This window comes from Colias croceus, chromosome 18 (assembly GCF_905220415.1).
Source record: "Colias croceus chromosome 18, ilColCroc2.1".
Classification (NCBI taxonomy): Eukaryota; Metazoa; Arthropoda; class Insecta; order Lepidoptera; family Pieridae; genus Colias; species Colias croceus.
The window spans coordinates 6,657,187-6,670,219 of record NC_059554.1 but is presented as its reverse complement, the minus strand read 5'-3'; the positions used below and the strand labels follow the sequence as shown (position 1 = coordinate 6,670,219).

Below are 13,033 nucleotides of genomic sequence, written 5' to 3'. Positions count from 1 at the left end.
CATTTTAGCTTCCAAATTGGATTTTACAACCTAGGAACAAATGCATTAAGATTTAGTAGATTTGAAATAATTTCATGTTTCGGTGCATTTACATCAAACGAGCGAATGCTCCTTCTAAACCCACTATGTAAAATTATTTTAGTGTAGTTAAACTCTTTTTTAGTGTAGTGTCTATTCCTGTAGAGCATTATTTCGTTGTTCTTAGTGCGTTCGAAGATTCCATTCAATGTTCTAATACTAAACAACACTGAATACGAGTTTTCGTTTTATATCACGAAAGAATGCTCTTGCTACAGAATATAGAGCTCTATATTCGTTTGATGTAAATGCACCGTAACACTGATGACGCAAATTCAGAAGTTGCTTAAGTTGCTAAAGATATCTTCAGAGAAGTTTATTAAGGAGGATTATATGTTCTTTAAATGTAAGATATTATATGAAAATGTTTAACTGTTAGTCTGTCGGATGATAACGATAATGGTATTAGTTAAAACACTGAATAAACAAGTTATATTAGCCAAGGAAAACCTGGCAATTAGTGCGATGTTCTTTCATCATGATGGCATTTTGGAGGACATGTTTAAAAGTTGATAGGGGCTTTAATTCGCTACTTAGGTAGTTAAAATAGTTTAAAATACTCGAAGATTTACCTTCGATATGTGAAACAAAATGTATACGTTTTCCCTTTACAAATGTTTATGAACAGTCGTTAGCTTCTACCGAGAAGGATCGACAGTCACTATTTTAAAGTATCTTTGTCCATCTCTTTTTAAAATTAAATAATATACAGTGTACTTTTAAACAGATAAACAAAGAATGCAAGATTATGACATGATCACGGATAAAATATGCAATTGCATGCACTTTTGGGATTTACCATGCGTTTTCGTACTTTCCCGAAATCGATTGTATCAAGATTGCATTACATTGTTAGCTATCAAGACAAGTTAATACGATAAAAATACAAAGTCTACAGCTGTAGATATCCTTGTGTCGTGAGACGTATTTATTCAGAAAAATGCGTAACTAGGATTCAGACACAAGTCAATAACTGCGTTAAAAACAACCGACTTCAAACTTGCATAGACAAAAATGCTCATAAAATAAAAACTACTGGGCCTATCCGAATAAAATTTTTATGGGACCAATTCGACACCATTCCGCATCGAACAAAAAAAGAATCACGTAAATCGGTTCAGAAACCTCGGAGTAATCGGTGTACATACATAAAAAAAAACATACCAACCGAATTGATAACCTCCTCCTTTTTTTTGAAGTCGGTTAAAAATATGAACACAGGATACTGAAAAACAGTTTATAACTATATTAGGAGCCTGGGTCAAGAAGTGTAATGAATGCAATATAATGGTGTTAAATAACCGATTTATTTATTTATTAACTACCTATATGTAATATAGGTATATATATAATTGATCTTGACTAGCCGTTTACCCCGACTTACCACTGTTTTTATATTTCAGTCATTTGAGAAACATTACTTGATAAAGCTTCTTAGGTACCTGTTTAAAAACTGAAATTAACATACTTACGTAATTATTACTTACTGTAAAAACAAAATTTAAATTGATATTGATACGTAATAAATATTCATTACATAGAAATGCCTACATTTACAAACGCCACGTGCAAGCAAAATTATTAATTACTAAAGAAAACCTAAAAACGCTGAAATTTAACACCTAAGAATAACTTGCATAAATATGTACCTACTATTACGATGGCCCAAATGAAAACGAGCGAACGTTTATTGATGTCAGTCCATTGAACTCAACTCATAGAAACTTCTCGAACATATGTGATAAAAAAACAACCGAACTGATAAGGACCAGATTAGGGATATGGCTAAAAGCGAAAGATTAAACTGACCAAACGTGTCGTCAAGGTAAGTCTGTTAAAATCATTCGGAAACTGTTTAGAAATTAGGAGAACTTAGAAATCTACCTATTTTTCTTAGACAGCTGTTGCTAATGGAAATACTTAATTTGATATTGTATTTATAAAGCCTATAAGAATTTAATGCCCGACTATTTGGTCCAATACATAACGTAATTGGTCAGCGTCTATAATCACACTCTATTATAAACAAACCATCGCATCGTTCCAGTTTTCGTATACGAGGAAAATTCCAACGCTCGATAATCCAGTGGTTATTAATGTCCCTATGATTGACCCCATTATGTTGGCAAGGAGACGCGCTTGTTACGTAAAGGTCGATGAAAGTTTTTATTTACATTTCCGATATCACGTCATGATATCGCATCTTTTTATGTAATATATCTTACGTATTGTTCCTATTGTTGTAGAAAATATGAAAAATTGAGTTTTAATTTTAACAGCTTATGTCTGAAATTCGTAGGAGCAAATAACTATAAGGCGATGGACTTTTTGTATTCTATGCTATGGGAATGGAAATGAATAAATTATAAATAACTTAAGTAATATGAATGTTCAAAATATTTCTTAGTTTGCTTCCGAAAAAGGTATCATTGAAATTAAACACGTTTATGGAAACGTTAACTCTTGACTTCCAGACCGGTTTCCTTGCATCACTGTTACACTGAACTTTAACGAATGTAGTAGGTACCTAATTGAATTGTATTTATGTCGAATAAAACTAACATTCGACTTCCAAATACGAGTAAAACAAGCATCCAGGCTGAAATGCAATATCATATAAGACAAAAAAGACAGCAAAACCTTATCTAAAACAAAGTACTTAAATACAGTAAACAAATGATTAGTTTTAAAACTATTTGAAGTACCTACCTACGAGCAAGGTCTTGTTTGTAGGTCTATTGTGTATTTAAAGGAAACAAAAAGTTTAAAACAATGGAACAGGCAAAAATCCTTTTCACCTGTTTTATTTCACTATTTTAAACATTTATTAGGGCATTATTTTCGGATTCCCTGCATCTTAAATGAAAAAAAAAACGTGACGGAATAAGGAGTGCACTTGTGTTTGCATACAAACTTGTGCCCTGCGTTATGCCATAATATAAAGAATATGCGGAGCTTGCCTCAACAAAGAAAGAAAGACCATCAGGAGAATGTAGATACATAAGGACAAAAGTTGAATCGTGTAAATTAAAATGTAGGGGGTTGAATTGTGTACATTAAATGGGGTAGGTATGTAAGTTTTTGTTACAAATAAGACAATTTTTTTGATGTATCTAAACATACATATTATTATAGCTATATCTCTTTCAGCGCGTGTTCACGAAACAGCCATTATTTCTTATCAAGTGCTTAACATTATGTGACGCAGATACAAACGACGAATTAATTGAACCTAATTCAATTGTAATAGGGTTCATTATGAGCGTCATTAACGTAGAATGAACCAACACCTAGTTATAGTACATTTTAATAAACATCGTGACACGTGGTTATGTAAATGTAATGTAAAACAATACAGTTTTGAGAGTCGAAATTATCCTAAATAGATTTTAATAATTCCATTTCCATTTAAATAATGTCGAAGTATCAATTGGCTTTCACAACAATGATCATTTTACTCACATTCTAAGAATGACTGGTTAAAATGGTTCAATATTACTTTGGTGGGAAGGGACTAACTACCTACTAAGAAACACTATAGAAAATATAAAACTATCTCCTTCTCCGCCCGCGGCTTCGCCCGCGAATCAAAGAAAAACCCGCATAGTTCCCGTTCCCGTGGGATTTCCGCGATAAACCTATCCTATGTGTTAGTCCAAGTTACCCTCTATATGTGTGTTAAATTTCATTTAAGGTAATCGGTTCAGAATGTGAAAGAGTAACAAACACACACACACACACACACACACACATACACATCCTCACAAACTTTCGCATTTATAATACATATTATATTATTAGGAAGTAGGATAAAATGAAAAGATTAAAACAATTGAGATAAATAGATAATATATAAATTAAAGTAACTACTTATTGGAAATTATCATATTTAATGTGTACGGAAATACGGAAATAAGAACTTATCCAAAGTCCATATACAATCACTACAACATAAATTGAAGCAAAATGCTCTGCATCTATTTTTGTAGTACACATCAGCATTTTATCTTTAATTGGATTTATTGATAACCATACAATGACGCACATATTTCTGATAAAATGATGTAAATTTATCAGCAAGTGCATTTTAAAAATAAATTCAGAAAAATCTATTCTATAACTATATCAATCTAGGTAAGGTAGATAATGTTCATTATATTTTTAGTAATTAGAGTATGTATGTATGTATGATATAAAACTACATTATCTATCATAATTTATCTCTTTATTGATAAAGGCAGAGCTTCCTGATTTGTTATATTATGTATAGTATATGTATAGTTACATTGCTTCTTATAATGTATGAGAAATTAATTCGCAAGAATCAAAACCTTGACTCTTATCCCGAAAAGATAAGAAGTAATGCAGAATCCAGTAAAGGAAAATTTTATCAGCTATGTGTGTAATATTTGTCTACACTAATATTATAAAGAGGAAAACTTTGTTTGATTGTAATGAATAGGCTCATAAACTACTAGACCAATTTTAAAAATTCTTTCACCATTCGAAAGCTACATTATCCACGAGTAATAGTTATAGGCTATATATTATCACGCTAAGACCAACAGGAGCGGAGCCATGCGAGTGAAACCGCGCGGCACAGCTAGTATGGTTATAAAACAGGGAAGGGAGCAAAGGCATCTGATGATCCGTTTCACTGTGAAACATCATCTTTTATTTATTGACAAATAGGGTTTTGTTTTACAAGAGAGAAGGAAACAATGCAGGTGATGAGGTGAACACAACCACACATCACAAAGATATGATTCTCTTTGAGGCCATTACCAGAATTCAAAGGTGGAGGAATAATTATAATAATAATTCGAGTAATTCTACCATTTATTCGCATAATTAATTCGAATTAATTATGCTCTATTTTTAAAGATTTTAGTATTATAATATTTTTTTATATATTTTCCTTGTCCCTATGGGGAATGTAACCCAGGAACCTTTTGGCTATACCCCCATGCATAAACCACTGTACCGAAGATTTAGTCAGACTGATGGTAAGATATTATTTTATCATGTTATTATAAGAACAAAGAAACATAGGTATATATTATAGTAATTTAACAAAACCTTATCTATTTAAACACTTGAAATTGAAGAGTGATGTAATATTCACAAAATAAGTGTCATTTCTTTTTACAGTTTTAATAACAAAGCCAATTAAGACAGATAAAAATGATTTCAATTGGTATCAATTTTCCCCATTCCAATGTACCATTGATAAGGACCACTGATACTATTTTTCGATGAACTTTTACTTTAAACTTTAATCTATAAATTAAGTGAGATTGTTCGAACCAAGGCCTGCCACCCACTGTCTCTCGGGAACGATTGAAATAAAACAACGGTTCCAAGTGAGCAACAAAAAAATATATTCTTCTAAACAAATATATGTTTTTACAAAACAATTTCAATAGCGCGATGTAAAACACACGTTTTCGGTACAGTGACATCTAGCGACAAATAGTTACAACTTCTACCTAATCAGAGCATTTAACATTCCGCCCACCATGGACAGAATGTCCATCACTTAAAACTACATACATTGATAACTGCGTTACCGCCCACCATGAAACAGTAAATGGCAGTAACGTCTTAAGACACAATACATCATACATGTCTTAGAATAGAGTAAGTGGACTGTAAACAATAATAAAAAAATCAAAACAAAAAAAAAACATAAAAATAACTCCGATACAAATAACATGAATAACTACGCGTACGTAGTGACTGGGAGCACAATAATAATAAAAAAATACATAAAATAACTCCGATAAAAATGACATGAATACTACGCGTAGGTACGTTGTGACTGGGAGTACAATCAGCTTTGAGGTGGGGCGTTTAATGATTGAACCCTTGCAACGCAAGATACAACTCTTGTGACTTTGTCCGAACCAGTATATTTCTCTAAAATTTCCCCAAAATAATGACTCTGACATACACGAATACACGACATTAAAGCCTCATGAATTTGGAAAACCTTAAATTAACAGAAAATTTTGTTTTAGATTTAAATTTTAAAAACCTTGGCAATGTGCAATAATTCTCGTAAGCCTAATCAATGATGAAAATCTTTTAATAAGTTCATTTTCTCCATCTCCTACATTAACTACGTTACACATAAATTTTGTCCTTCTTCTCTTCAAGATGTGTTTTTATAATTTCATTCTTGCTATATTCAATAACCTTAATTTTGAACCAACCAGTTCCCTTCACCCATGACTCGAGTTCCAATAATTCCATTGGACTAACACTTCGCGAAGCGCAATCTGAAGAGTTGTCTTTCCGTTGAATATGTGACCATTGATCCATAATGGTGAGCATTTCGGAAACACGGTTTCCGACAAAGGTTTTCCAACGGCTGGGGTGCCTTGTCAGCCATGCCAAAACTACCGAAGAGTCAGTCCACGGATGTAAATCATTATTCGAAACGCCTAATGTGACTGAAACTTCCCTTAGAGGTTTCGCAAGCAATACGGCGCCACACCACGCCAATCGAGGTATGGACACCTGTTTGACAGAGGCTACCTTGGTATTAGATGCTATGAGACAAATATGAATATTGCCGTTGGAACCAACTGAACGCAAAAAGACCACAGCCAAGAATGCCCTATTGGAAGCGTCACAAAAATCTTGTAGTTCGAGCTCAATATCATGTCGACTTGTGTGAATACATCTGTTGTGGGTGAGTTTATGTAAATTGTCTCGATATACGATCCAATCTGTTAAAGGCTGCTGAGGAAGTTCCACATCCCATTCAATACCCGAAAGCCAAAGTCGGTGTATAAACACTTTAGCCGTTATAGCAACTAGGGAGATCCATCCGAGTGGGTCAAATATAGGTGCTATGTCCGATACCACTCGTCGTTTGGTTACTGGAGTCTTCAAAGTAGATAGATGGACGGTGTATTGAAATTCATCAAAACTTCGATCCCATATTAGACTTAAAATGTTCATAGCATGGTTGCTTTCGAAGATAATGTTCACATTACCATCACACGTTCTATCTCTTATCTTGAGTAACAGTTCATCACGATTGGCGGACCACTTCTGAAGTTGAAAACTTCCACGACTCAACAACTCGGAGATCTGACGATGAATCTGTTCGCCTTCAGAAATAGTCTCACAACCAGGCAGAAAATCATCGACATAAAAATCTGGCAAAACACGTTTTGCTACCAAGGAAAAATTATGTCCTTCATCATGAACCAATTGCTGCAAGGAACGCACAGCTAAGTATGGAGCCGAGGATGTACCAAAAGTTACACGCAACAAACGCAAATGTTGTAACTCAGTCTGCGTGTTGTCACGCCACAAAATGCGTTGATAATCTACATCCTTGTCAGCTATTTTTATCTGCCGATACATTTTAATTATATCGGCCACTAAAGTTATTGGATGACAACGCCATCGCATGATAATATTACGCAAATCAGGTTGCAAAGTAAAAAATAAAAAATTAATATGTAAATATATAAAATATATAAATATATAGTAAATCATCAATCCAGAGTTCAGCGAAACACCATTTCTAGCTGGACAGGACGCATCGAAAACCACCCGGACCTTAGAAGTGCTTTCGCCAGTACGCACTACTGCGTGATGGGGTAAATATACAGAATCTCTTGAAACTTCTAATTCAGGTACGACCTCAGCATGCTCTAGGTCAAGACGTTCTTGAATTACAGCCTTATCATTTCTTTTTCTTTCCGAATTACTAAAACGTTTACCAACTATATCCTCTGACTTGCCAATCTTGCATTGGGGATTGTCTGTCTTTAAAGGCAATCTTACGATGTAACGATCCGTATCGTCTCCTTTTGTAGTTTTAGAATAAAATTCCTCGCATTTCTGTTCTTCTTCAGTTAAAATAACCCCCAAATGTGAAGAATCTTCCGACTCTTCCAACTCAAGATCATTGATATTCACCTGTGTATTAACAACTACGCCGTAACAAGCGGGCCTTTGAGTTACGGATTGGACTTCACCAGACAAAATCCAACCGAGCTTAGTCTTTTGAGCAACTGGTGCTCCCGGCGGTCCTCTTATCAGTCCTTCCTCCAGAACAGCGCCGACCACTCTAGTGCTCAACAGCAAATCAATACTGCCTGGAGTATGGAATAAGGGATCCGCCAACTCCAAAGACGAAACCAACGGCAAAGCCTGAACGATCCTTCGCTCAGGAAGGTGTGAGGTTAGCCTTGTTAAAACATACGCGTCGACATATAAAACAAAATTGGGGTCTAGGCGAGACTGCAATTTAAACTTAACAATCCACTTGGAAGGCATTGAAATGCCTTCGTCATCGCCTAGACGGAGTATGTCGGCTGGCGCAGGTAACTTTTTCAAGCCAAGAAGCTGGACTGCAGATTCCGTGATAAAGGAAACCTGAGAGCCTTGATCCATCAAAGCTCTTAAAACAAAGGCAGCTCCAGATCTCGACTCGACGTTGACCAAAGCTGTGGCTAATAAACCTTGACTATGAGTATTTGCATAACAACAAACAGGGGTGGTTGACTCACCTTGATAAGATGTAGAAGCTGTAGTAGCAGCTGCTACATTTACGTCTGCTGGACTATCAGTCACAACAGCGTTGACAGTTTCAGGGTGCAGAAGTGTGTGGTGTCTTTTCTTACACTTATGGCAACGGGTAGATTGACGGCATGAATAAACATTGTGATTTCTATTAAGACAATTAAAACATATTTTACTGGTTCGGGCAAATTCACGACGAGAGTCAATGTCCTTTGCGGCGAATACCTTGCAGTGACACAGTTTATGATCACCAGAACATAGAATACAAGACACAGAAGCTACATGAAACGATTTAGGATTGTGTGAACGAGTAACATTTTGTTTAGGATCTAGATATTCTAGGGAACGAAATCGGGTTTCCAAAAATTCTTTCATACTATCAAAAGATGGTAACTCATCTTTCGAACTAACTCTCACCTCCCACAACTTACGCGATTCGGAATCTAATTTTAAGCTGATTATGTATATTATGATTGTGTCCCATGAACTCACATCTATACCTAATGTACGCAAACCGTGTAAACAATCAAGTGTCGTATCTAAAAGGTTCTTAATTAAATTTGAAGATTCTTTTACAATCGTTGGCTGATTCATAAATCGTTTCAAAATGCAATTAGACAAAAATCTCTTATTGTCATAACGCTTAATAAGAGTTGCCCAAGATTCCTTGTAATTAGAAGCCGTGACAGGAGTATATCTCAATAATTGTTCAGCTTCTCCAGATAAATGTGTTTTCAAATAATGAAGCTTCTCAACGTCGTCCAAAGTTTCATTTTTGTGAATAAGTGAAACAAAAAGATCGCGAAATGATGTCCATTCGTTATATAAACCGGAAAAAATAGGTAAACTAATTTTGGGTAACTTTACTTTAGATGTGACTTGAGATGCTTTACTACAATTATTACAATTTAAATTATCTTGTTGTGTATTTAACAACTCTTTTAATTCTGATTTATAAGTAAAATAAATTTCTTCTGTTTCGTCGTAGACATCAGCCGTAAAATATGGGATAGTGGTTGCATCCTTGTCGGATGCTTTTTCTACGATAGACTTATGAGTATTAATAAAATTTGACCATTGTGACTCGAGTGCTTCTAATCGAGTTTCAATATAAAACTGCGTTAATCTCTCTTTAGGAGATTTTTTGAAGTTGATTCTGCCTTTATAAATAATATTTTTGTTGTTTAGTTGTACTTTAATTAATGACTCCATGTTAAACAATAACAAAATAAATGTATGAAACAAAAAAAAATATGAATCAGTAGAAAAATTCTAAGTCTATGATCGAACTTGAAAAAATTACAAGTGTATGAAATTGATTCACTTAGAAAAATTTAAACAAATACATTATATTATGAACTTAAAAACAGTACAAAAATTTTCTAAGTCCAAGAATAAACTTGAAAAATTTACAAGTGTTTGAAATTTATTCACTTAGAAAAATTTAAACAAAAAACAGTACAAAAATTTTCTAAGTCCAAAAATAAACTTGAAAAAATTACAAGTGTTTGAATTTATAAACAACTTAGAAAAAATCGGGCATGGATTCCCCGTCTAATCACTTTTTGCTTAATTATTCTAAGTCTAAATTAACTCTAAATTTTAACTAAGTACAATGTTCTAAATATACGTAAAATAATTAAAGTCCCAAACACTTCACTAATTGTAACTTGATAGAAGATCGAAATGAAATATTTTTACTACACAATGTTTACTCACAGTTGTTTCTTCAAACCATTCATAATATGTTGCCAGTCGTAAGTGGCGCCCTCTATAGTTGGTCGTGCCCAGTTGCCGCTGTGTGGAAGGCCCGCCCTCTGCTGGAACGTAGCACTAGACTGCGAGTGCTTGCTGCTTGAACTGGTTCCCATAGGCTGGTGGCGCCCTCTCGCGGAAATGCTGCAGCTTCATAAGCACTTATAGATGCGCTTACGCCGCTCACCACAATGGCGCTTCAGTAGCAATCCACTACCGGTTTGCGCGCCGTACTTTTGATACAAAAATCCACTGGTCTAGGTTCTTAATATCCGGCTCGAAGGACCAAAAAATGTTCGAACCAAGGCCTGCCACCCACTGTCTCTCGGGAACGATTGAAATAAAACAACGGTTCCAAGTGAGCAACAAAAAAATATATTCTTCTAAACAAATATATGTTTTTACAAAACAATTTCAATAGCGCGATGTAAAACACACGTTTTCGGTACAGTGACATCTAGCGACAAATAGTTACAACTTCTACCTAATCAGAGCATTTAACAGAGATCTCAAAAAGTGTAGATTATGATGAATTTAAATTTAAGAATATCCCCTCCTATGAGAATATACACCAAAGTTGATTTATATATTGTAATGTAAATCAGATAAAAATATCATGTCACTAGTTAGTTAATTCAAAGTGAATCTTATAAGTATAAAATAATGTAGTTGTATGTAATCAAAATAATTATAAATTATACCTAACAAAGAAATAACTTTTAAGTTTAAACCAACAGTTTAACTTGAACATATTTTCTAACCAGCTGTGCCCTGTAGTTTTACACGCAGTGCTCTGCTCCATTTGGTCTTAGCGTGATTATATAAAGGCTTCCTCGATAAATGAGCTATCTAACACCGAAAGAATGTTTCTAATCCGACCAGTAGATCCTGGAATTAGTATGTTCAAACAAAAAAAAAAAAAAACAAACTCTTCAGCTTTATAATATTAGTATAGATTAATCTACTAGTTTTTTAAGCAGCTCTGCATTACTACTTAGCTTTCTCATGTGGATGCTTAAATAGAGATATTCCATTATTTTAAAAAATAATTATAATGATACCTACCTACTACTTAAATATTACAATTTCACACTTCATGAGAGTACTGCAGATAGTTAAAAGGTTATCTTTTTGGTGTAAAATACACCTTGGTTATCATTTCGGTACCGGCACACAATCATTCAAACATTATATAAAAAATTGTATCAGAAGTTATTTCACACAATATAAGAATATCATGCATAATGACAACGCAACAAAACCGTAAAAGGAAGTTTATTGGTACAAGATAAGTTCTGAATTAAACACATTGAAAATAGATAGTGCATAGATGTACATAATGAACTTTTAATTCAACAAACACTGATAACATAATCACATTATGTATGCCAGTTTTTAAAGAGAAAGTTTTACAGGGACATTGGCATTTAAGCTTGCTTAAGAGGAAATTACGAATAGGGTTAGACTCACTTAACCTCGTCTCTGTACAACTTCTGATAAAAATAAGTAATAACATCCTTACCGTCTCTTCTGACCAGCTGGTTTTGAAGCCATTTCTGCTTTTATCATTCTGACACTATTATGAAACTTGACGATATGAGCACAATCTTAGAACACTGCCAAGGAGAGTATCATATCGCTTTTCACGATTTCTTTTGTAGATTTGTCTACGTATCACGTAAATAAAAGTTTCACAAAACACAATCTAGGTCATTTTATAATGCACTACACAAACAATTTACACTTTGTTGTCGTGAACTTGCACAGTGGTAGCAAATAGCGATAGAAACTCGAGAATCGAGTCTCGAGATCGAAATTCGATTAATATTTAATAGCAATTGATATTGCCATTTTACATTTCAAAATTATTGGCTTTCAACTTTTTAACAAACTTAGAAATTTATAGGATTGTTATTAGTTGAAATTCTATGACAAAATTTCGTGTATGTTCTACGATTTATAAGTATTTAAATTTAAAGAATATTTGTTATTTTAGTTTGTGACTGTTCATTCATTTTAATAATTTTTAGTATGGCAGCACTAGTTAGAACAAAGATTGACAGATTGTTCTCATTGGCTGAAATAAATGTCAACTTTAATTCTAACCAATTATATTTCAATATTTATGTTTTAATATTATGCCGCTAGATGGCACTGATTCAAAACGAGCAACCAATGATAAGAAGAGGTGATTTTTAAATACGCCCATAGATGTCACTTAAATATTATATTATATACCAAGTAAACAATTTTTAGACTTGTAGACCACGTAAGTACCTTCATTTTATAAATAACAATAATTAACAATGTGATACAGTGCCGGATTAGCCACGTAGCAAGAGTAGCAAATGCTACGGGCCCCGCGACTCGGGGGGCCCCGCGGTATGACCTGTCGGTAAAAAAATATCAATTTATAATATACGTACCGTAAAAAAAATACACGGACCTACCACGAGAAACGTTGGTATCAAAATCTACAACAATAATTTAAATAGTCCGTTTTCTTATGGGCATGCTTGTATAGAAAGGTACTACGAAACTACAAAACTTGACTCAAAGGTCCAAATGGCTCCGCCAGAATTTATTTTCGGAGCGCCGGGCGCTCTGTTCTATAACCCCCCTCCCTCCTTTCTGCAGGGGAGTAAAGACTGGC

General features: G+C 34.1%; 1 protein-coding gene across 1 annotated transcript in view; it reads right to left on the bottom strand.

The window, feature by feature from the left end:
• Positions 1–12,186, bottom strand: part of LOC123699868 — a 71,177-nt gene extending 58,991 nt beyond the window's left edge. The window contains exon 1 of the mRNA XM_045646915.1: positions 11,903–12,186. Within this exon, the coding sequence (XP_045502871.1) occupies positions 11,903–11,949 (47 nt within the window). The 5' untranslated portion in view covers positions 11,950–12,186. The remainder of the gene's footprint in view (positions 1–11,902) is intronic.
• Between the last annotated feature and the right edge of the window lie 847 nt (positions 12,187–13,033).